This window comes from Kogia breviceps, chromosome 17 (genome assembly GCF_026419965.1).
Source record: "Kogia breviceps isolate mKogBre1 chromosome 17, mKogBre1 haplotype 1, whole genome shotgun sequence".
NCBI lineage: Eukaryota > Metazoa > Chordata > Mammalia > Artiodactyla > Physeteridae > Kogia > Kogia breviceps.
In genome coordinates, this window is record NC_081326.1 from 42,903,222 (window position 1) to 42,928,327 (window position 25,106).

At 36.4% G+C, this 25,106-nt stretch overlaps 1 protein-coding gene across 9 annotated transcripts in view; it reads left to right on the plus strand.

The window, feature by feature from the left end:
• VPS13B (vacuolar protein sorting 13 homolog B) overlaps positions 1 to 25,106 on the plus strand; it is a 774,679-nt gene that overhangs the window by 465,623 nt on the left and 283,950 nt on the right. For all 9 annotated transcript variants that reach the window (XR_010837425.1, XM_067017180.1, XM_067017176.1 and 6 more), the window contains 2 exons: positions 16,888 to 17,014; positions 19,439 to 19,582. Coding sequence is in view for 8 of the 9 variants with exons in the window: in XM_067017180.1 (XP_066873281.1) it covers positions 16,888 to 17,014; positions 19,439 to 19,582 (271 nt within the window). In the remaining variant the exon portion in view is untranslated. The remainder of the gene's footprint in view (positions 1 to 16,887; positions 17,015 to 19,438; positions 19,583 to 25,106) is intronic.

Below are 25,106 nucleotides of genomic sequence, written 5' to 3' on the forward strand. Positions count from 1 at the left end.
CATTGACATTTAAGGTAAATATTGGTAGATATGTATTTATTGCCATTTTAAACCTTGTTTTCCAGTTGATTTCTTCTTTGTTCCCTTCTTTTTCTTTTTGTTTTTCCTTTTCTGGTTTGATGGTTTTCTTTTGTACTACACTTGTGTTGTCTTCTTTTTGGTTTTTGTGAATCTATTGTATGTTTTTGATTTGTGGTTACCAGTTTTTCAGTTATGTTAAACCATTACTATAACTGCTTGCTTTAGACTGACAGTCATATAGGCTGAAACACATTCTGAAAAAAAAAAAAGTCTACATTTTCTTACTCCCTTCTCCCACATTTTATGATTTTGGTGTTCTCTTTTACAAATTTTCATGTTTATCCTTTTGATGTTCATTGTAGTTATCACTTTCACAGAAAAAAAAATTTTTTTAATCTATATGCCGGCTTATTTAAGTGATTTACTTTCCCACTGTGATTTTCCCTTTCCTATAGATTATTGTTTCTTTTGTATTTAGAGAAGACCTTTCAATATTTATTTTAGGATAGCTTTAGTATTGCTGTACTCTTTTAGTTCTTGCTTGTCTGAGAAATTCTTTCTCTCTCCTATTCTAAATGATAATCTTGCTGGGTAGAGTATCCTCGGTTGTTGGTTTTTTCCTTTGAGGACTTTGAATATATCTTGCTAGTCCCTTCTGGTCTGCAACATTTCTGTAGGAAATCAGCTGATAGCATTATGGGGGTTCCCTTTTAACTAACTCTTCATTTTTCTCTTGTTGCCTTTACAATCCTCTCTATAACTTTTGCCATTTTAGTTATGATATGTCGTTGTGTAGGTCTGTTTAGTTTCCTCTTGTTTGGGACCCTCTATGCTTCCTTTACTTGAATATATTTATTTCCCCAGGTTTGGGAATTTTTCACCCATAATTTCTTCAAATACATGTTTGATCCCCTTCTCTCTCCCTTCTCTTTTTGGAACCCCTGTTATGCATAGGTTGGCACACTTTATATTATCTCATAGATTTCATATGTTTCTTTCATTTTTTTTTTTTTTTTAACTTGTCTTTCTGTCTGCAGTTCTGACTGGGTAATTTCCATTATTCTGTCTCTTCCAAATCATGTATTCATTCTTCTGTGTCATTTAGTCTGCTATTCATTACTACTAGATTGGGTTTTATCCCCAGGCGCAGGAGTGCTAGTAATCCACTTGGATGTCCTGCAGGCACTGAACTCCCAAAGCCACCAGTGGAGTAAATGCCGCAAAGTAGTGCAGCCCCTAGGCATCAGCTCAGATTTCAGCCCCACCTCCATGTTTGGGCAACCACTGGCACTTGCATGCTCCCAGGCCTTGTAGATGTGTAGCTGTGCCTGCTGTGAGCACTCCAACAATGAGGATGCTATGGTGGGGCCCCACCCCTCCCTTCGGAGAGTGTATTAGCAACAGTGGACTAGGATGTTGCAGCTCAGACCACACTCCAGTTCCTTCAGGCTGTCTCCGTCCAGCCAACCCCAGTCCTCTCCCCAGTCTGTCTGCTGAAGCTCGAGTTTCAACACCCCAGTCCCCGCACACACCAGCAGGCACACATCTTGGGTTTGGGAGTGCATCGAGGTGGCCAGGACCATCTGTGCTGGTCTTTCTCTGTTCTGCCTGCTGCAGTCTGGCTGCTGCACTCTCTTCTGAGCCTCTGAAGCTCCCTATCTATCCCAACTGATCTCCCAGCCAAAGCAGGGGGTTCGCAGGTTGAGCAAACCTTTCCTCTTTCACAGATCCCTCCCAGGAGTACAGGTCCTGTCCTCATTCCTTTTTGTTTTTTTCTTTTGTCCTTCCCAGTTATGTGGTGATATTTCTTGCAGCTTTGGTTGTAAGAGATCTTCTGCCAACATTCAGTAGGTATTCTGTGAGAATTGTTCCACATGTAGATGTATTTTTGATTTATTTGTGAGAGGAGGTGAGCTCCACATCCTTCTGTTCCACCATCTTGATCTGGGCCACGAGTACTTTATTTATTATGAGTACTATACCCTTATCAGATATATGATTTACAAATGATCTTTTCATTTTCTTGATAATGATCTTTGATGCACAAGTTTTTAACTTCAATGAAGTCTCATCTATTTTTTTCTCTTGTTGCCTATGCTTTTGGTGTCATATCTAAGAATCCATTGCCAAATTCAAGGTCATGAAGATTTATACCTGTATTATTCTAAGAGTTTTATGGGTTTAGTGCTTACAATTAGGTTATTGATTTATTTTAATGTTTTTTGTTTGTTTATTTTTGTATACAGTATGTGATAAAAAACCCAACCTCGTTCTTTTGCATGTTGGATATCCAGTTGTCCCAGCAACATTTGCTGAAGAGAGTGTTCTTTTCCCATTGAATGGTCTTGGCGACCTTGTCAGAAATTAACAGTCTTTTGAACATACAATTTATGCCATGGAATGTCTTTTACACCAAAGATACAAAATAAAATAACTTCTAATATGTGTCTATCCCTTTCAGAGCTCATCACCCAATCAAAAAAACAGACAGGTTAATTAACTATTCAAGTACAATGTGGAAAGTCCTCTGATAGACATAAATAAAGACACTTAGGATTATAGAAAAGCCACATCAAAATTGAGATAAACACATTTCATGCGTATAAGACATCGCAGGCTAATAGCTGTGACATAACACATAAACAGAAGAACAAAATAAATTAATCTAAAATTGATGTAGGTATATATGGAAACTAAAAAAAAAGTGGTTCTGATGAACCTAGGGGCAGCACAGAAATAAAGGCACATACGTAGAGAACGGACTTGAGGACCTCGGGAGGGGGAGGGGAGGTTGGGACAAAGTGAGAGAGTAGCATTGACATATATACACTACCAAATGTAAAGTAGATAGCTAGTGGGAAGCAGCTGCATAACACAGGGAGATCAGCTCAGTGCTTTGTGACTACCTAGAGGCGTGGGATAGGGAGGGTGGGAGGGAGACACAAGTGGGAGGGGATATGAGGATATATGTATACATATAGCTGATTCACTTTGTTATGCAGCAGAAACTGACACAACATTGTAAAGCAATTATACTCCAATAAAGATGTTTTAAAAAAAATGTGGAGTGATTTAGAAGGGGCTGATGGAGATTGGAGGGAAAGTGCCAAAAAATGGAACCCCACATGGCTCTCTAGCACCATCGCTAGGTGATGTTAAGTGTAATTTTGCATGCTGATTATGTTCCACTTGTAATGTTGGAATTTTCCTTATTATTATAAATCCTTGGCCCCCAAATGTTCCATTAAACAGATATTCACAACTTAAAAAAATAAAGATAAAACTAAAATAAAATCGATGTAGGTACAAATAGAGAACTAAAAGAAAGAAATGAATGACTAACTCTGTGCATGTGTTCTCAGTGAAGGTTTCACAGAATATATGGCTTTTGAATTTGTTTCCACAAAGTACGAGTGGCAGGAGAGGTGAGGGGGCATTTTGAACTAAGAAAGCGACTTCAGTATAAAAACTTAGCATGTTTTATTCACTTCTGAATACCAAGCACATAGTATCATGCACTTAATAGGAAGTTCGTGAAGATTTGAGTGAAATAATGAGAGATCAAATGATTAGATGATTAAGTAAAGCTAACAAATCAAGTGACTGAATGTGAGTGTTCCTGAGAGATACTGATTCAAATAAAGACACAAATTTTTAGATCTGATGTTGTTTAGTTCTGCTGATTAATCTTGACAGAAATACAAACAGAACCATAATATCATTAGATTTTTGTTTTTCAATAGGTATTACAGGTAGAACTCAAAAGATATACAGTGAAGAATAATTTACTCCCTTCCCTAACCATTATTAAGTGGCAGTCTTTATAATGGTTTTCATTTTTTCCTCCTGATACATTACTCACATTTTGTCTGTAATCATATGTTTCTGTGTGAATGGTTGGGAGAAGGAAGCAGGGAAGTTAAGCATAAGGAATCATCAAATTTTAAAACTCGCAGATCTCTTGCTTTCAAAACCTTAATTTTTCAGCTGATGGAATACATCAGGGTTCAGTCAGGGCAGAACAACCACTATAAGTATTGTAACATAAGGGATTTATTTTAGAAATAAGACCTTATCCAATAGTGGAAGAAGCTGGGTGACCTGGGTAAAAATTTGTAACACCCCAGGGAACCTGGGAAGCCAGGCACATCCAGTGGGTGGAGGGAGCACCAAAGCCTGGTAGGCAAGTCCATGGGACATTATTGCTTCTGCTTCTGGAGTTGAGCCTGCAGTTGCTATTGGCCAGCAGAGCCAACAATCAGGAAAAAGTCACAAAGGTGGGAAGAGTGAGGACAAGCTGGAATGTGCTGGTACCTCTGCATTGTAATTTCACTGCTATTTAAAACAGTATGATTGTCAGAGAATATTGTCTGTTATTTCTCTTCCACATTCCAACTCTTGCAATTTTCTCTCTAAACTCTGAACCATTCTTAGCAAGTTATGGAACAAAACCACTACATCAAACTCAGTTTGAAGAGATTCCTTTGCTTGTCCAGTGTCACTTAAAAATACAGCTAAGTGTGGAACCTCGATTTGCTTTCCTCTTAGTCAACTACTTTTCTTGTACTCAGTACTCTGACCCCTTACTCTTATGCTAAGTTCATTGTTAGTTAATCACCTGTTTTCTTTAGCAACCATTTTTGACTATATCTGGACTTATTTTTATAATCTGAGGTAATAAAGAGATGAGAACTAAAATAACCTGTACTGATGTCTGCCACGTGCAGGTTACACATTAAAGTCACTATTGCTGTTTGACATAGTGATTAGAGCTTTTGGGGTGTGTGGGATGGTGTGAAAAGTTTATCTTGTAATTTTCTGAAAATGCCAATGAGCCTTAATTCTCCAAGTTAATATGATTTTCTTGTTTGTAATATTTGAAGATAAAATTTGAATAGACTTGAAAGCTGCAGTTAAAAAATAAATAATTAAGTTTTTATAGCAAATGCTTTTATTTGGCCCTCTCACTATCTGTGTTTGATTTCCTTGGGTAAATTATCTTTCTGACTTTATTGAGAGAAATAGAACATATTTATTTGTTTGAGAATTTTGATGTACATGGACCACATTACATATACTACCCTTTGGCCTTTTTCACCACACATAAGATTTTTTTTAAATTAATTAATTTTATTTTTGGCTGCATTGAGTCTTCATTGCTGTGCAGTGGCTTTCTCTACTTGTGGCGAGTGGGGGATACTCTTCGTTGCGGCGTGTGGGCTTCTCATTGCAGTGGCTTCTCTTGTTGAGGAGCATGGGCTCTAGGTGTGAGGGCTTCAGTAGTTGTGGCTCACAGGCTCTAGAGCTCAGGCTCAGTAGTTGTGGCGCACGGGCTTAGTTGCTCTGCGCCATGTGGGATCTTCCCAGTCCAGGGCTTGAACCCGCGTTCCCTACACTGATGGGCAGATTCTCAACAACTGCGTCACCAAGGAAGACCCACAGATAGGATGTTTTTAAATTGTTATTACTGTGTTTTCTTAGCAGGTTGCATTTGAATTTGACATGATCTTAAAATCTATCCGTTCTTGCTTCACAGGGTTGGTTAGTAACATTGACTATGTGGAACTATAGCATTGTGTTGCTATTAAAGTACCTGAAGCGTGAATAATGCCTTAATTCTGAGAGATCATGACTATTCCATCTGTCTTTTGATCCTCTTACATTTTTACCTTTTTCTTTTTTTTTAATTTGCTTCTGATATATTTTTTTAAACGTCTTTATTGGAGCATAATTGCTGTACAATGGTATGTTAGTTTCTGCTTTATAACAAAGTGAATCAGCTATACATATACATTTATCCCCATATCTCTTTCCCTCTTGCATCTCCATCCCTCTCACCCTCCCTATCCCACCCATCTAGGTGGTCACAAAGCACCGAGCTGATCTCCCTGTGCTATGCGCTGCTTCTCACTAGCTATCAGTTTTACATTTGGTAGTGTATGTATGTACATACCACTCTCTCACTTTGTCTCAGCTTACCCTTCCCCCTCCCCATGTCCTCAAGTCCATTCTATAGTAGGTCTGCGTCTTTATTCCTGTCCTGCCCCTAGGTTCTTCATGACCATTCTTTTTTTTTTTTAGATTCCATATATATGTGTTACCATACGGTATTTGTTTTTCTCTTTCTGACTTCACTCTGTATGACAGATTCTGGATCCATACAACTCACTACAAATTCCTCAATTTCATTTCCTTTTATGGCTGAGTTTTATTCCATTGTATATATGTGCCACATCTTCTTTATCCATTCATCTGTCGATGGACACTTAGGTTCCTTGCATGTCCTGGCTGTTGTAAATAGAGCTGCAATGAACATTGTGGTACATGACTCTTTTTGAATTATGGTTTTCTCAAGGTGTATACCCACTAGTGGGATTGCTGGGTCATATGGTTTTTCTATTTTTAGTATTTTAAGGGATCTCCATACTGTTCTCCATAGTGGCTGTATCAATTTACATTCCCACCAACAGTGCAAGAGGGTTCCCTTTTCTCCACACCCTCTCCCGCATTTATTGTTTGTACATTTTTCATGATGGCCATTCTGACCAGTGTGAGGTGCTATCTCATTATAGTTTTGATTTGCATTTCTCTAATGATTAATGCTGTTGAGCATTCTTTCACGTGTTTGTTGGCAATCTGTATATTTTCTTTGGAGAAATGTCTATTTAGCTCTTCTGCCCATTTTTGGATTCGGTTGTTTGTTTTTTTGATACTGAGCTGCATGAGCTGCTTGTAAATTTTGGAGATTAATCCTTTGTCAGTTGCTTCATTTGCAAATATTTTCTCCCATTCTGAGGGTTGTCGTTTTGTCCTGTTTATGGTTTCCTTTGCTGTGCAAAAGCTTTTCTGTTTCATTAGGTCCCATTTGTTTATTTTTGTTTTTATTTCCCTTTCTCCAGGAGGTGGGTCAAAAAGGCTCTTGCTGTGAGTTATGTCATAGAGTGTTCTGCCTATGTTTTCCTCTAAGAGTTTTATAGTGGCTGGCCTTACGTTTAGGTCTTTAATCCATTTTCAGTTTATTTTTGTCTGTGGTGTTATGGAATGTTCTAATTTCATTGTTTGAGATGTAGCTGTCCAGTTTTCTCAGCACCACTTATTGAAGAGGCTGTCTTTTCTCCATTGTATATATTGTTGCTTCATTTATCAAAGACAAGGTGACCATATGTGTGTGGGTTTATCTCTGGGCTTTCTATCCTGTTCCATCGATCTGTATTTCTGTTTTTGTGCCAGTACCATAGTGTCTTGATTACTCTAGCTTTGTAGCATAGTCTGAAGTCAGGGAGCCTGATTCCTCAAGCTCCGTTTTTCTTTCTCAAGATTGCGTTGGCTATTCGGGTTCTTTTGTGTTTCCATACAAATTGTGCAATTTTTGTTCTAGTTCTGTGAAAAATGCCATTGGTAGCTTGATAGGGATTGCATTGAATCTGTAGATTGCTTTGGATAGTACAGTCATTTTCACTATGTCGATTCTTCCAATCCAAGAACATGGTATATCTCTCCATCTGTTTGTATCTTCTTTAATGTCTTTCATCAGTGTCTTACAGTTTTCTGCATACAGGTCTTTTGTCTCCTTGGGTAGGTTTATTCCTAGGTATTTTATTCTTTTTGTTGCAGTGGTAAGTGGGAGTATTTCCTTAATTTCTCTTTCAGATTTTCATCATTATTGTATGCAAGAGATTTCTGTGCATTAATTTTGTATCCTGCTACTTTACCAAATTAATTGATTAGCTCTAGTAGTTTTCTGGTAGCATCTTTGGGATTCTCTATATATAGTATCACGTCGTCTGCAAACAGTGACATTTTTACTTCTTCTTTTCCAATTTGGATTCCTTTTATTTCTTTTTCTTCTCTGATTGCTGTGGCTAGAACTTCCAAAACTATGTTGAATAAGAGTGGTGAGAGTGGGCAACCTTGTCTAGTTCCTGATCTTAGTGGAAATGGTTTCAGTTTTTCACCATTGAGAACGATGTTGCCTGTGGGTTTGTCATATAAGACCTTTATTATGTTGAGGTAAGTTTCCCCTATGCCTACTTTCTGAAGAGTTTTTATCATAAATGGGATTTGAATTTTGTTGAAAGCTTTTTCTGCATCTATTGAGATAATCATATGGTTTTTCTCCTTCAGTTTGTTAACATGGTTTATCACATTGATTGATTTGCATGTATTGAAGAATCCTTGCATTCCTGGGATAAACCCCACTTGATCATGGTGTATGATCCTTTTAATTTGCTGTTGGATTCTGTTTGCTAGTATTTTATTGAGGATTTTTGCATCTATGTTCATCAGTGATGTTGGTCTGTAGTTTTCTTTTTTTGTGACATCTTTGTCTGGTTTTGGTATCAGAGTGATGGTGGCCTCGTAGAATACGTTTGGGAGTGATCCTCCCTCTGCTATATTTTGGAAGAATTTGAGAAGGATAGGTGTTAGCTCTCCTCTAAATGTTTGATAGAATTCGCCTGTGAATCCTTCTGGTCCTGGGCTTTTGTTTGCTGGAAGATTTTTAATCACAGTCTCAATTTTAATGCTAGTGATTGGTCTGTTTATATTTTCTATTTCTTCCTGGTTCAGTCTCGGAAGGTTGTGCTTTTCTAAGAATTTGTCCATTTCTTCCAGGTTGTCCGTTTTATTGACCTAGAACTGCTTGTAGTAATCCCTCATGATCTTTTGTATTTCTGCAGTGTCAATTGTTACTTCTCCTTTTTCATTTCTCATTCTATTGATTTGAATCTTCTCCTTTTTTTTCTTGATGAATCTGGCAAGTGGTTTATCAATTTTGTTTATCTTCTCAAAGAATCTGCATTTAGTTTTATTGATCTTAGCTGTTTCCTTCATTTCTATTTCATTTATTTCTGATCTGATCTTTATGATTTCTTTCCTTCTGCTAACTTTGGGGTTTTTTGGTTCTTCTTTCTCTAATTGCTTTAGGTGTAAGGTTAGGTTGTTTATTTGAGATGTTTCTTGTTACTTAAGGTAGGATTGTATTGCTATAAACTTCCCTCTTAGAACTGCTTTGCTGCATCCCATAGATTTTGGGTTGTCATGGTTTCATTGTCATTTGTTTTAGGTATTTTTTGATTTCCTCTTTGATTTCTTCAGTGATCTCTTGGTTATTTAGTAGTGTATTATTTAGCCTCCATGTGTTTGTATTTTTTACAGATTTTTTCCTGTAATTGATATCTAGTCTCATAGCTTTGTGGTCAGAAAAGATACTTGTTATGATTTCAATTTTCTTAAATTTACCAAGGCTTGACATGTGACCCATGATATGATCTATCCTGGAGAATGTCCCATGAGCTCTTGGGAAAAACAGTGTATTCTGTTGTTTTTGGATGGAAGGTCTTATAGATATCAATTAAGTCCATTTTGTTTAGTGTATCATTTAAAGCTTATGTTTCTTTCTTTATTTTCATTTTGGATGATCTGTCCATTGGTGAAAGTTCGGTGTTAAACTCCACTACTATGATTGTGTTACTGTCAATTTCCCCTTTTATAGCTGTTATCTTTTGCCTTATGTATTGAGGTGCTCCTATGTTGGGTGCATAAATATTTACAGTTGTTATATTTTCTTCTTGGATTGTTCCCTTGATTATTATGTAGTGTCCTCCTTTTTCTCTTGTACTTGTATTTCTTTTATGGTCTATTTTGTCTGATATGAGAATTGCTACTCCAGCTTGCTTTTGATTTCCATTTGCATGGAATATCTTTTTCCATCCCTTCTACTTTCAGTCTGTATGTGTCCCTGAGTCTGAAGTCAGTCTCTTATAGACAGCATATATACGAGTCTTGTTTTGGTATCCATTCAGCCAGTCTATGTCTTTTGGTTGGAGCATTTAATCCATTTACATTTAAGGTAATTATTTATATGTATGTTTCTATTACCATTTTCTTAATTGTTTTGGGTTGGTTATCACAGGTCTTTTCCTTCTCTTGTGTTTCCTACCTAGAGAAGTTACTTTAGCCTTTTTTGTAAAGCTGGTTTGGTGGTGCTGAATTCTCTTAGCTTTTGCCTGTCTGTAATGGCTTTAATTGCTCCATCAAATCTGTATGAGATCCTTGCTGGGTAGAATAATCTTGGTTGTAGTTTTTTCCCTTTCATCACTTTAAATATGTCCTGCCACTCCCTTTTGGCTTGCAGAGTTTCTGCTGAAAGATCAGCTATTACCCTTATGGGGAGTCCCGTGTATGTTATTTGTTGTTTTCCCTTGCTGCTTTTAATATTTTTTCACTGTATTTAATTTTTGTTAGTTTGATTAATATGTGTCATGGCGTGTTTCTCCTTGGATTTATCCTCTATTGACTCTGCTTACTTGACTTGATTAACAGTTTCTTTTCCCATATTAGGGAAGTTTTCAACTATAATCTCTTCAAATATTTTCTCAGTCCCTTTCTTTTTCTCTTCTCCTTCTGGGACCCCTATAATTCAAATGTTGGTGTGTTTAATGTTGTCCCAGAGGTCTCTGACACTGTCCTCAATTCTTTTCATTCTTTTTTCTTTATTTTGCTCTGCAGTATTTATTTCCACTATTTTATCTTCCAGGTCACTTCTCTGTTCTTCTGCCTCAGTTATTCTGCTATTGATTCCTTCTAGAGAAATTTTAATTTCATTTCCTGTGTTGTTCATCATTGTTCATTTGCCCTTTCATTCCTCTAGGTCCTTATTAAACATTTCTTGTATTTTCTCCATTCTATTTCCAAGATTTTGGATCATCTTTACTCTCATTATTCTGAATTCTTCTTCATGTAGACTGCCTATTTCCTTTCGTTTGTTTGGTCTGGTGGGTTTTTACCTTGCTCATTCATCTGCTGTGTGTTTCTGTGTGTTGTCATTTTGCTTAACTTACTGTGTTTGGGGTCTCCTTTTTGCAGGCTGCAGGTTTGTAGTTCCCGTTTTTTTCTGGTGTCTGTCCCCAGTGGCTAAGGTTGGTTCAGTGGGTTGTGTAGGCTTCCTGGTGGAGGAGACTAGTGCCTGTGTTCTGGTGGATGAGGCTGGTTCTTGTCTTTCTCCTGGGCAGGTCCACGGCTGGTGGTGTGTTTTGGGGTGTCTGTGGTCTTATTATGAATTTAGGCAGCTTCTTGCTAATGTATGGGGTTGTGTTCCTGTCTTGCTAGTTGGTTGGCATAGGGTTTCCAGCACTGGAGCTTGCTGGTCATTGAGTGGAGCTGGGTCTTGGCGTTGAGATGGAGATCTCTGGGAGATTTTCGCTGTTTGATATTACATGGTGCTGGGACATCTCTGGTGGACCAATGTCCTGAACTTGGCTCTTCCACCTCAGAGGCACAGGCCTGACACCCGGCCAGAGCACCAAGACCCTGTCATCCACATGGCTCAGAATAAAAGGTTGAAAAAAAGAAAGAAAGAGAAAAATAAATAAATAAAATAGTTATTAAAAATAAAAAAAGATTAAAATGTATTAAGAAAATAAGAAAGAAAGGAAGAAGAGAGCAACCAAACCAAAAGCACATCCACCAATGATAACAAGTGCTAAAAACTATACTAAAAAAACAAAAAACGGACAGACAGAACCTGAGGACAAATGGGAAAATCAAAGCTATACAGACAAAAATCACACAGAGTCACATACACGTACACACTCAGAAAAGACAAAAAGGGAAAAAATATATATATCATTGCTCCCAAAGTCCACTGCCTCAATTTGGGAAGATTCGTTGTCTGTTCAGGTATTCCACAGATGCAGGGTACATCAAGTTGATTGTGGAGATTTAATCTGCTGCTCCTGAGGCTGCTGGGAGAGATTTCCCTTTCTCTTCTTTGTTCACACAGCTCCTGGGGTTCAACTTTGGATTTGGCCCTGCCTCTGCATGTAGGTCACCTGAGGGTGTCTGTTCTTCACTTAAACATGACGAGGTTAAAGGACCAGCTGATTAGCGGGCTCTGGCTCACTCAGTCTTGGGGGAGGGAGGGGTACAGATGCAGGGCAAGCCTGCAGCGGCAGAGGCCAACATGACATTGCAACAGCCTGAGGTGCACCATGCATTCTCCCAGGGAAGTTTTTCCTGGATCATGGGACCCTGGCAGTGGCAGGCTGCACAGGCTCCTGGGAGGGGAGGTGTGGATAGTGACCTGTGCTTGCACACAGGCTTCTTGGTGGCTGCAGCAGCAGCCTTAGTGTCTCATGCCCATCTCTGGGGTCTGCGCTGATAGCCGCGGCTTGTGCGCGTCTCTGGAGCTCCTTTAAGCTAAGCTCTTAATCCCCTCTCCTCCTGCACCAGGAAACAAAGAGGCCAGAAAAAGTCTCTTGCCTCTTCGGCAGTTCCGGCCTTTTTCCCAGACTCCCTCCCGGCTAGCTGTAGCGTACTGGCCCCCTTCAGACTGTGTTTAGGCAGCCAACCCCAGTCCTCTCCCTGGGATCCAACCCCCAAAGCCTGAGCCTCAGCTCCAAGCCCCCGCCCACTCAGGCGGGTGAGCAGACAAGCCTCTCAGACTGGTGAGTGCTGGTCAGCACTGGTCCTCTGTGCGCAAATCTCTCCACTTTGCCCTCCACACCCCTGTTGCTGTGCTCTCCTCCGTGGCTCTGAAGCTGCTTCCCCACCACCACCCCCTGTCTCTGCCAGTGAAGGGGCTTCTAGTGTGCAGAAACCTTTCCTCCTTCACAGCTCCCTCCCACTGGTTCAGGTCCTGTCCCTATTCTTTTGTCTCTGTTTTTTTCTTTTTTCTTTTGCCCTTCCCAGGTACGTGGGGAGTTTCTTGCCTTTTGGGAGGTCTGAGGTCTTCTGCCAGCATTCAGTAGGTGTTCTGTAGGAGTCGTTCCACATGTAGATGTATTTCTGATGTATTTGTAGGGAGGAAGGTGATATCCACGTCTTACTCCTCTGCCATCTTGAAGGTCTCCTCCCATTTTTACTTTTTGAAGTAAAGTATTACCCACATGTTCATAGGAGCCCTTGCATATTTTGATTTGTGATTAATCAAACATGAGATTTTTCCAGAATTGTACCTGAAATCATAAACAAGAATGTGGCAGGAAAGCATTTTCTTTGATTTTACTCTTCCACCTGAAAACCATCACTTTTATCTTTATTTGTAAGGATGTCAAGCTAATCTCTGAGCAAAACTATAAAACAGAAGTTAGTCTAATTCCCATAGTTTATTGATTAATGCCTGGGGTGATCTAAACCTTCTTGAATTGTATGATTTTATAATAATCCCCTTAAACTTTTTCATGGCTTTACGTGAGAGAATGTGTTTTCTCCTGCTGCTTAAAGTACCTGGGAACTGAGTGTGAAGGGAAAAAGTGTCCTGGTGCAGCAGGAAGGAGCAGTTAGTTTATACTTCCAACAGTCAGCAAATATTTTCTACCTTATATATTGGCTGAAGGTATCCTTGGCAACTTGAAAAGGTGACATAGAGGTTAAAGGATAAAGATCTGTCTTGTCCAGCCTTACTCTTCTTTATATCTTAGCATAGTTACTGCAGACAATAGCTACTCAAAATCTCATAAAATATTTAAGTTGAATATAATCATCATAATCATATATCATACATTTTATTTTAATTGTATTAGAAAGTCACCAGATAGTGTTCCTCTTGGAAGGAAAAGAAAGCACACACATACACACACACACACACATATATACACATACACACACACACACACACACACACACACTAAAATGGTCTTCAACTCTTAACTAAATATTTGATTTTTAAAGTTACTTTACAAATCAAATGACTTATCCTTTTGACTATCTAAAAATAAGAGAAATCTGTAAAAATAGGTATAGTTAATAAAATTATAACCATTTTCCAAAAAGTATGTTATATATATTTATTGTTTGTGAATATTACTGTTTTTTACATTTAGGAATATCCACTCTAAGGGATTATCTCAGTTGATTACCACAAGTCTTAAGTATCTTCTGGTCTATCTTTCTCTGTAGTATTTCTAGTTTACTAATTTTTTTCTTAAGTTATATCTAAAATTCTGTTTATCCATCTATTATATGTTTAATTTTAGTAACTACATTTTTTATTTCTAGATACTCTATTTGGTTGTTTTTCAAATCTGTTTTACCTTTTTTGATAGTACCTTGGTTTTTTCCTCCTATTTTTCATTCCATCCTATATGTCATTAATGATTTTAAAGAAATTTATTGTATTGTCCATATGTGGAAATTCCATTATCAGAAGTTCTTGGTAATGAATTTGATAATGGGGTTGAGTTCTCCTCTTGCTAAAAAGAAAAATTTTTGCAGTGCATATAAAATCTGTGATTAGGAGTTTATCTTCAGTGGTCTTTGTTCCTGGGAATCCTTTTTGTCAGTTTTTGAAAGCACATTTTTCCAAAGAGGTTTCACATCTATTTCTGACTGATGCCCTGGGGTTATCAAAGGTCTGATGCCACTGTTATATGAATAACTCAATATGGGTATTCCTGGACCAACACAAGTAACATAAGTTACAGCTTCCAAACACACATGGGGTATTCCCATTATTTTTAATTTTCCCATTATTTTTATTTTAATTTTTAAGTTGCAAAAGCAGGGAGATCTCTGTTTTTTCAGTAATACCTTGTGCCAAATCAGGCAAATGTCCTTGTTTTTTTCTATTTCTGATTGGAAGTTGTTTTTCTGACCTTTTAATGGCCCCAGATCTAAGGTGGCAGCTCGTTTCAAAATCCTTACCTGTCAGATATGTAAGGATTAGCCTGTTGTCTCAATATGGCCATTAAAAATCTATTCTGTTGGTTTACTGAGAGTGGCTAGGACCCTGAAGTCATTCACAATGTCAGTTAATACTTTGAGTTTTACTTCCCTCTTTTGTTAGTTTACTAGATTATTATCTAGTAAAATATTAGCAGGGCTTCCCTGGTGGTGCAGTGGTTGAGAGTCCGCCTGCTGATGCAGGGGACACGGGTTCGTGCCCCGGTCCAGGAGGATCCCACATGCCGCGGAGCGGCTGGGCCTGTGAGCCATGGCCGCTGAGCCTGCGCGTCCGGAGCCTGTGCTCCGCAGCGGGAGAGGCCACAACAGTGAGAGGCCCGCAGAAAAAAATTTAAAAATTAAATAAATAAATAAATATATATATATTAGCAGAATTTAATTCTTGTTGTAGTTATTTCTTCTGTTTATTTTTACTTTCTTTTGAATTCATCCTTGAAAATAATTGAATCTATAAAAAAGTTTTTATGATTTAAAAAATATGTATCCTTAACTCAAATACTTACCAGAGATAATACAAAAGAAATTTTAGCACTCTATACAAGTAAAGTTCTAGTTTTATAAGACTTTTGACTTAAAAAACTTTTAAAAACATTTCTAACATCATAGGTCTTCCATATGTTTTGTTACTTACTGGTTTAATTCACATAGTGGGAAAAAATTATGATACAAACAAGTACTTTTTTTTTTCCCATCAGTGCTTCAGCTAAGGTTTGCTCTTAGTTGGTTCCCTGCCATGTTTTCCATTTTAAGGTATTTTTAATACATCGTATATTTTAGCACTCCCCTATGAGAGCACATCAGATGTTACATGTTTCTCACATTGGTCATTTTATGGAATTTGAGCTATTAGGCTATAATTGTGGTGTCTCTCAGGATCTCAGCCCTTCCTCTGTATTCAGATTTTAATACTTCTTCCTGTTACCCTCTATTCACCAGATCTCTTAATTCTTTAAAATTGACTTTCTTGAAATCCAATACTTATGTGTCACAGAACCAGATGATCCAATTTGCTTTTTTGGCAGACACCAAAGAAAGCTCTGCCCATTGCACAGTTTCAACAAAAGATAGTAGTACTCTCTAGACTACTCTGGTAGAAAAGGATGTAGACAGACTTGAGTTTTATCTGGGCTTTTTCATGAGATAAGTTATGCCAATTCTCTGATCTCAACTTGGTCATTTTATAATAAAAGAGAATAATAGGGACATATTTATAAGGAATATTAAATTAATGGTTCCAAGAACTTTTGAGGTACGGCTTGCTAGTAAAACATAGAACTGTATTATTTCATGAAATGAAAACTAAGAATATGGGTAGTAGACTTGAAGATCTGCACTAGCACAAGCTTTGGTTTCTCAATAATATTTTCCAATTTTATCTTCTACGATGAACGCAGTACATCCTTTGAAATTATTAGCAATTAGCAATTTTGAATGTAGAGTAGGAATAGTGTGCTAAATAACTGATCAAACGGTGAGAATGTATAAAGAAGAATTAAAATACAGGTCAAATGCTGCTCTGTTATCAACTTGCCCTGCAGGCCCAGTTGTGGAACCTTTGTTCCAACTGGGTGGCCTTAGCCCAGTCTCTGAACTTCATTTCCTCATAGATAATGTGGGGCCAGTAATGTTCCTTACTTCACATACAGGGTTGCTGTGAAGAATTCAGTATCAAAGTCACAAAAGCCATTTCACAAACTGTAAAGGCAGTCATAATCTATGAACTCAGATAGTTCTTAGAGTTAAAAAAAAAAAAAAAGTCAAAGATTAAGAGGATATGTGTGTGAGCTTGATGAGATTGGAAAGATGGCAGTTGTCAAGCAGAATGTCAGAAATATTAAAACTAGGAAATTAAAAATTATCACAAAATAGTAAAATTATTTTTGGTAGCAAGAGAGATCCTAAACTATAAAAACAAAAGGAATTAAAAATAGAAAAAGTAATTTATTGAAAGGTCCTAGGATGCTACTAATATGAAATTGATTGTGTCTGAATTTCTCAGTGATTTTTTTTATATGAATCTAAAGTTAAGAATTGAAGTTACAAAATTATAGTAAAATGTACAGATAGACACACTCAAAATAATGTAATTTTGTCATACATGTTTGTAGTACAGAGACTTGTACAAATTTAATGAAAATTATCCTTAAAAATGAAAAAGTTAATAATTTTTATTTTATCTTTTAGCATACGGCGACATCAAGAAAGAAGAGCAATTTTGACTCCCATTTTAACCGATTTTTCTGTCCGAATAACTGGAGCACCTGCCATCATTTTCACCAAATTAATTTCTCCAGAAAATATGCACACTGAGGTTAGAAATTAATTTAGGTTTTATTTTAGTCTAAATGATGGAGCAGCTTTTCTTGTGTGTTAGGAGTTTTCATAGTTTCTGTGCATAAGATATCAAATTAGCTTAGTATTAATAAGTTATTATTGTAGCTAATAATTATTAAGTACTTTATAGTACTATTTAGGTATTGCTTTTCATGTAATAACTCATTTACTCCTTATAATAATCCTATTAACTTCTCCTACTGTCCTCATTTTGTAGATGAGGAAACTGAAGCATAAAGAGTTAACTTATCTAAATATTCACAAATAGTAAGAAGCAGAACATGGTATGAACCTAACTGGTCTGGCTCCCAGCCATACACTCCTGACCTCTACCGCCTCTTTCTAATGAAAGCAACAATAATATTGACAGATCACTTAGGGTTCTCACATAGATTACCTTACAAAGAGAGTTCTACATGAATTACCTTACTTACTCTTCACAGAATCCTTATGAGGTAGATATTATTAGTATACATATTTTATAGATGAGGAAACTGAGATCAAAAGAAATTAAGTAACTTGACCAATCTTACTAGCCAATTACTAACGGATCCAGGTTTGAAGTCTAATCAGTCACTATGGTATACTGCCTCCATGCCTAGAATAGAAATGTAATAATAATGTGATCCATCATAACTTAAAAAATATTCTTTATAAAAGTTTGTTATGCTAAAAACTTTATAAACTTTTTGATCATTCACAGAGTTATAGGCAGTTGTTATAAAAAGTTCAGAAAAATTAGGCACAGATTAAATATATTATTAATCTAAGGTGATAAAAGTTTACATCATTCTTTGAGTTTTTAAATAACAATATTTTGGGGCTTCCCTGGTGGCACAGTGGTTAAGAACCCGCCTGCCAGTGCAGGGGACATGGTTTTGAGCTGGGGTTTGAGCGCTGTTCTGGGAAGATCCCGCATGCCGCGGAGCAACTAAGCCCGTGCGCCACAACTACTGATCCTGCGCTCTAGAGCATGCATGCCACAACTACTGCAGCCCATGTATCTAGAGCCCATGCTCCACAACAAGAGAAGCCACCACAATGAAGAGCAGCCCCCGCTCACTGCAACTAGAGAAAGCCCACGCGCAGCAATGAAGACCCAATACAGCCAAAAATAAAAATAAATAAATAAATTTATATAAAAAACAAAAAAAATATTTTGTATGTGTTATCTTATCTGATGTTTATAGTTGCCCTATAGGGAAAGTTAGGTTAGGCAGGATATCTTTATATCCACAAAAGGTGTATAAAAATTAAGTCTACTTATATCTTTCAGTTACTTAGTAACACAATTGGTTTAAAATACACAAATATATTCCCTTCATCATCACTTGAGGAATAAAATAAGAATACTAACTATAAGGAGTACATTTTGGAAACTTTTGGGGGGGAAAGTTTATTTAACCAGAAAAAGGGGATCATTTCCGACATGCTATTCTTTATGGCTCTATTAAAAGCTGCTCTGAATTGTGTAGTTTGTATTTGGACCCATCATAAGTCTCCTTAACTCCATTCTCTTGGATGACACTATTAGGGAGAAGGTTTGTTGGACATTTCCAAGCATTTGAATATTGTCCACATGCACTTCATGACAAGAGGCAGGGCTTCTGCTTATTAAGTGAAACTTCTGAATTGTTTTTCATTTCTGTTTTCCTTCTCTGAATGGTCTTCCAGCAATGAACGTTCAAGTGACTCAGTTATGCAGCACAACACCAGTTAAGTAGTGGACAGCTACCTAATGCTGCCAAGATTTTAGCAGTTTAAAGAAGTGAAATTAATTAGTCTAGCTACCTTTGGCTTCAGCACTCCATTTTGTTATAAATCATTTGGAGTGTATCCTTTGGAGAATACTCAGACCATACCACTTGGGACTGTAATTGCTGCCTATAGTTGCCTGTTTACATCTGTCTGCCCACCTAGATTGTAACCTTCTCAGGAGCAGATTGCCCTTCAAGGCCAGCCTCACTCTCTGTTTTATTCCTAGCACTCTAGTGTGCTGCATGGTACTTGGGAGATGCTCACTAAATATTGGTCCATCTGAGTGGGTGAACAAGATTATGCTAAAGAATTACATCATTGCCTACATATTGAAACAATGATAGTAGTTTGACGTATGAAAAGCCAAATGTATATGAAATGGTGAAAAATTCTTATTGTTAGTGTGTTTCCCTGTAACTAGCACATGGCCTGGTGCACAGCAGGCCCTCATAAATGTTTATTAAATTAATCCATTAAACTGTTGAGTGGCTGTGCTCACCATTTCTGCTATTCTCATTAACATATTAACTCAAGTCCCAGGAGAATTCATCAACATCGTAAAGGTCTAATAAGTAAGAATGATAAATTATCATGTAATGGCTATCATGTTTCTTTATCTCTATTCAACCTTTTTTTCCTTCAGGAGATTTTAGTGTGTGGCCACTCCTTGGAAGTGAATATAACCACAAACCTGGACTTCTTCCTAAGTGTGGCTCAAGTTCAACTCTTACATCAGTTAATAGTAGCAAATATGACTGGAGTGGAACCATCAAGCAAAGCCACAGAGGTAACTATTACCTGATTTTGATTAGGCGTACTGCATTTGTGCCAACTTTACATTGATGATAGGAAAACAAAAATTAAATGCTTTCTGCTAATTATTCTATATTTAATTTTATTCAAAATATGGACATAAATCATTTTGGATTGGTGTTCTTTATTTTTGAAATTTGTTTGGTCTCTTTTCCTGTAATTTATCATGCACCTTCACAAAATTGCTGTGGCCTAGCCTCAGAAAAGCCTCTTTTAAAAGCATGATTTTATTGCCCTGCTGCAATTTTTAAAGTGCAGTGCACAAAACCTGGTATAGCTTTCACTTACTCAGATACATTACAGGGACAGGGCCTCTTTTGGAAGTGAACTTTGTGAGAGTACTGTGGGAATATCTTCAATAAATAACTTCTAAAGCATTCGTTTCCCATGCTCAGTGAAGAATGGACACAATCAAAAAACTTGAATGCCTGCCTAGAATTTTAATTTTGATCCAGTGTTCGTTGGAAGCCTACATTGTAACCACAAAGCATGTCAGCATGAAACAAAGAGAGCTGCTTGTTAGATGCTTCTCAAAATATTTTTTCTTTGCTTTTTGTTTCCGTACTTCTATAATCATATCTGTACTTAGAATAAATCTTTTATAAAATCTCTAGTGAAGAAACTGTTTATCTTTGAAAAAGGCATTGCTTATATTTTTGTCATGAGTTATGCAGAAGGCTCTAAGTGCGATTTATTAAGGAGGAAGGGAAGGAGGAGGTGTTCACTGAGAGCCACTTGATGCTAACTAAGCAAGCGTGCCAGGTACTTTTATGTAAGTTAACTCATATATCTTCAAGCATGTTATTACAACCACTCTGTGAGGTACATGTGAACATTATCACCATTTTACAGATTAGGATATTGTGACTCAGAGGTAATAAGTGACCTGTCTGAGATCATACACACATAACTAAAAAATGGTGGATCTGAGGTTTTAATTTAAGTCTTTCAAATCAGTGCTTTTTTCATTCTGCCATGTTTGCTGTACTATAACTGTTACATTAGTCTGAATCACCTTTATGTTTTTAATTATTTAAAAATGATAAAACTTTTAACTTTCATAAAGAAAGATTCTCTAACTATATCATCTTTTACCACCCATGATTTGTTTGCTCAGTATCTTTTTTAAAAGGACTATAAAGCTGTATACTCTTCAAAATATTGACTTTTTCCCCAATGTATTTTAGACAATCCATGAGAATATAAATATATGATATGAAAATAAGCAGAGCAAAAATATTTCCCCATGGCATTTTCAATGAAGTCCTTGAAGCAAGTTGGGTTAGAAACAAATTCCTATATTATTTGTGCCAATTTTATGAATCTTTCATGTCAGTGAAATCTAAGGCACAGATTTCTTTTTTTATTTTTAAAACATCTTTATTGGAGTATAATTGCTTTACAATGGTGTGTTAGTTTCTGCTTTATAACCAAGTGAATCAGCTGTACATATACATATATCCCCATATCTCCTCCCTCTCACGTCTCCCTCCCATCCCTCTAGGTGGTCACAAAGCACCGAGCTGATCTCCCTGTGCTGTGTGGCTGCTTCCCACTAGCTATCTGTTTTACATTTGGTAGTGTATATATGTCCATGCCACTCTCTCTCACTTCGTTCAGCTTACCCTTCCCCCTCCGCATGTCCATTAAGTCCATTTTCTACATCTACATCTTTATTCCTGTGCTACCCCTAGGTTCTTCAGAACCTTTTTTTTTCTTTTTTTTTTTTTTTTTTAGATTCCATATGTATGTGTTAGCGTATGGTATTTGTTTTTCTCTTTCTGATTTACTTTACTCTGTGTGACAGACTCTAGGTCCATCCACCTCACTACAAATAACTCAATTTCGTTTCTTTTTATGGCTGAGTAATATTCCATTATATATATCTGCCACATCTTCTTTATCCATTTATCTGTTGATGGACACTTAGGTTGCTTCCATGTCCTGGTTATTGTAAATAGAGCTGCAATGAACATTGTGGTACATTACTCTTTTTGAATTATGGTTTTCTCAGGTTGTACGCCCAGTTGTGGGATTGCTGGGTCGTATGGTTGGTAGTTCTATTTTTAGTTTTTTAAGAAACTTCCATACTTTTCTCCATAGTGACTGTATCAACTTACATTCCCACCAACAGTGCAAGAGGGTTCCCTTTTCTCCACACCCTCTCCAGCATTTATTGTTTGTAAATTTTTTGATGATGGCCATTCTAACTGGTATAACTCACAGATTACTGATGTGTTTTAGGAATTTATAGAACTTAGCAAGTTGATTGCTAACTATTTACCTACCTGCTTCTAATGCCTTTTAGTAGGGTCTGATTTGAGTAAATAAAGCACACTCAGAGTTAGATTTCTAACAACTCTTACCTGAATGTCAAGTCATTCCTCACAGTTCCATAAACGAGCTAGGATTGTTTTTGTTGTTTTAAAAATGTGTCTGTGGTCCTTATTCCTTCTTGGAGATGATACTAAAAGTACAGACAATATACTGAAATACAGTAGAGACAATGCACTGAAAAATGATTAAGATGGCAAATTTTATTTTATGTGTGTTCTACCACAATTGAAAAAAAAAAAAATACAAACTCTCTGAAGACAATTTGGTCCTATCTCCAGCCTCAGTGAGATATGTCTGTGAAATTTCAGTATTAAAAAAAAAGACTTTCTGTGAGCTAGAAGGTTTTTCTATTCATAAATGAGTAGTACAACTCATATCTGATAGTCTAAGAACATAAAGATATTGTAAGAATTGGTATAATTTCTTCCTTAAATATTTGGTAGAATTCACCAGTGACCCATCTAGGCCAGATGCTTTCTGTTTGGGAAGGTTATTAATTATTGATTCAATTTCTTTAATATATGTAGGCCTATTCAGATCCTCTTATTTCTTCTTATGTGAATTTTGTTAGATTCTGTCTTTCAAGGAATTGGTTCATTTTCTTGAAATGGTTATCAAATTTGTGAGCTTGGTCATAGTATTCCTTTATTATTATTTTAATTTCCATAGAATCTGTAGTTATATCCCCTCTTTCATTTCTGATGTTAGTAATTTGATTCCTCTCTTTTGGCTTTTTGTTTGTTTGCTTGTTTTTTGTTTTTTTGGTTAGCCTGGCTAGAGGCTTATTAATATTATTGATCTTTTTAAGGAATCAACTTATGGTTTTATTTGCTTTATTGGATTTTCTGTTTTCAGTTTCATTGATTGTGCTCTAATTCTTCTTTCCTGCCTACTTTTGATGGTGTTAATATTTTCAAACAGTTTTTCACAAGGTTTCTTTTGAAACATTAATTCTAAAAATTATTCAAGAACATGAATAATTTTTAGAATTAATGTTTCAGGAGGGGCAAGGGTAGGCTGTGACAAAATGAGAGAGTGGCATGGACATATATACACTACCAAACGTAGAATAGATAGCTAGTAGGAAGCAGCCGCATAGCACAGGGAGATCAGCTCGGTGCTTTGTGATCACCTAGAGGGGTGGGATAGGGAGGGTGAGAGGGAGGGAGACGCAAGAGGGAAGAGATATGGGAACATGTGTATATGTATAACCGATTCACTTTGTTATAAAGCAGAAACTAACATACCATTGTAAAGCAATTATACTCCAATAAAGATGTTAAAAGAAAAATAAAAAGAACATGAAAAGGAGATTTTTGTTAGTAGAGGAAGTATATCTACACTGTTAACAAAGGGGAAGAAAGATGGACAGACATTTGGAAATTGAAGTGAAAACAATGGAACAATCTAAGGATTATTACTAGAACCAATATTTAATATTAATTTTAATTATATAGACAACTAACACATAATAAAACTTTCAAGTATATAGCTAAAAGAGAAACACTTCTGGCAATAAAATGACCAGCTGATGGTTTAAGCAAATTGCCCTCCCATGTTGATTAAAACTTTTCCAATATTTTTGCTCTAAAAATGTACTCATTGCTTAGTGATCAAGCAGCCTGTATTTGTATACTTTGGTTTTCAGTGTTTACTTCAAGTGTTATAACTTCTATGATTTCTGGTTCCCAGGATATTCAATTTCTTCATTTTAAATTAACCTTTTTTTTTTGTCTCTATACATATTATGATAGGCTGAGAAAGTACATGAGAAAAAAACATTTAGTATTTGAAAAGCCAAAATTAATTCCATATTACAAAATACATGTCCTTCTATATTTTATTCTGTAGTTCTTGTCTTTATGATAACATCTGTCTCTATAGTACTAGTACAACAGGAATGTTATTTGGGTTTCTTAACATTCTAGTTCCCTGCCATTTACATGAGGTGGGAGTTAACCTAGATAACTTCATGGTCAAATCTAAATGTACAGTTCTAATTTTTCTCCAAAAATAGAGCTCTACTACTCATTCTTGGTTTCTTTCCCAACGTTTAGCAGGGCAAAATTGGTTTACTCTTTAGAAGATTCTTTACCTTCTTCTAAGGTGGTCTAGGTCCCATAAAGGCCCAATTATATAAAAGTGGTTGTTAGTAATATAATCATAACATGCATGCAAGAAGAATTAACAAGGGAGATAGTTCAGTTACATGTACCAGTACATGTCAGAAAACCTTTTAAAGAGAATATGACTAAACGAAGAGTTAAAGTATTTTAATTTGTGCAAGTCTGTTTATGGGCTAATAATGCAGACCATTTTTATATGATATCAAAAAGAAACTAAACATCATTTTAAGTGTTCCTAAAGCTATTGGCATGCAGGATATTATAAGGAATTGTGAAAAAATAAAACAAAAAATTCTACTTTTTAAACATTTTATTCCAGTTGCAGTCACCCCCAAAACAAAAATACACCATAAAAAAAGATAATTTGTATACAGTGATTATAATTTGTATCAGAGTGATTTAAACTGAGATGAAAGCTGAGTAACCTATCTGAACTCTATAAAATTATAAACAGTATAGATAAGATACTAAAACTAACCTGTTTACTTGAAATGGTTAATTTTTTTTACAATGCAATGTTACTTTTATTGAAGTAGTGCATGCATTTTAACAACCAAATGTTGCTAAACTAAATATATCAGAATAGTGTCAGTACACTGACATCCCCACCTCATCCTGCTTAGCCATTTTTAACTCTTGTCTTCTGGTATTTATCCCATGTTTCTGAATAAAATGAATAGACTACCATCTCTTGATTTACTCATTTTAGTATTACCTATTCACTTTCTGTTTACTGTAGATGAAGATTCCATCTCTTTTACACTTCTCTTCCACTCTTACATTTTCCCAGTATTCTTATATCATGTTTTTAAAGTCAGTATGAATTGTTTTCATTTTAAAGACTATGTAAATATTGTTCATTGCTTAGTGAAGTAATATGATGTGATTATATTTCCTCTCTTTATAGTCTTCTGTTTTTCTTAAAGTTAATCATTGCCACATTCTTTTTATTTGCTCAGTTTTTTTTTTTTTTTTTAAATCTCTACCTCTTCTCTCATTCTCTCCAACCCGCCCCAAACCCTCACCAGTGACTCT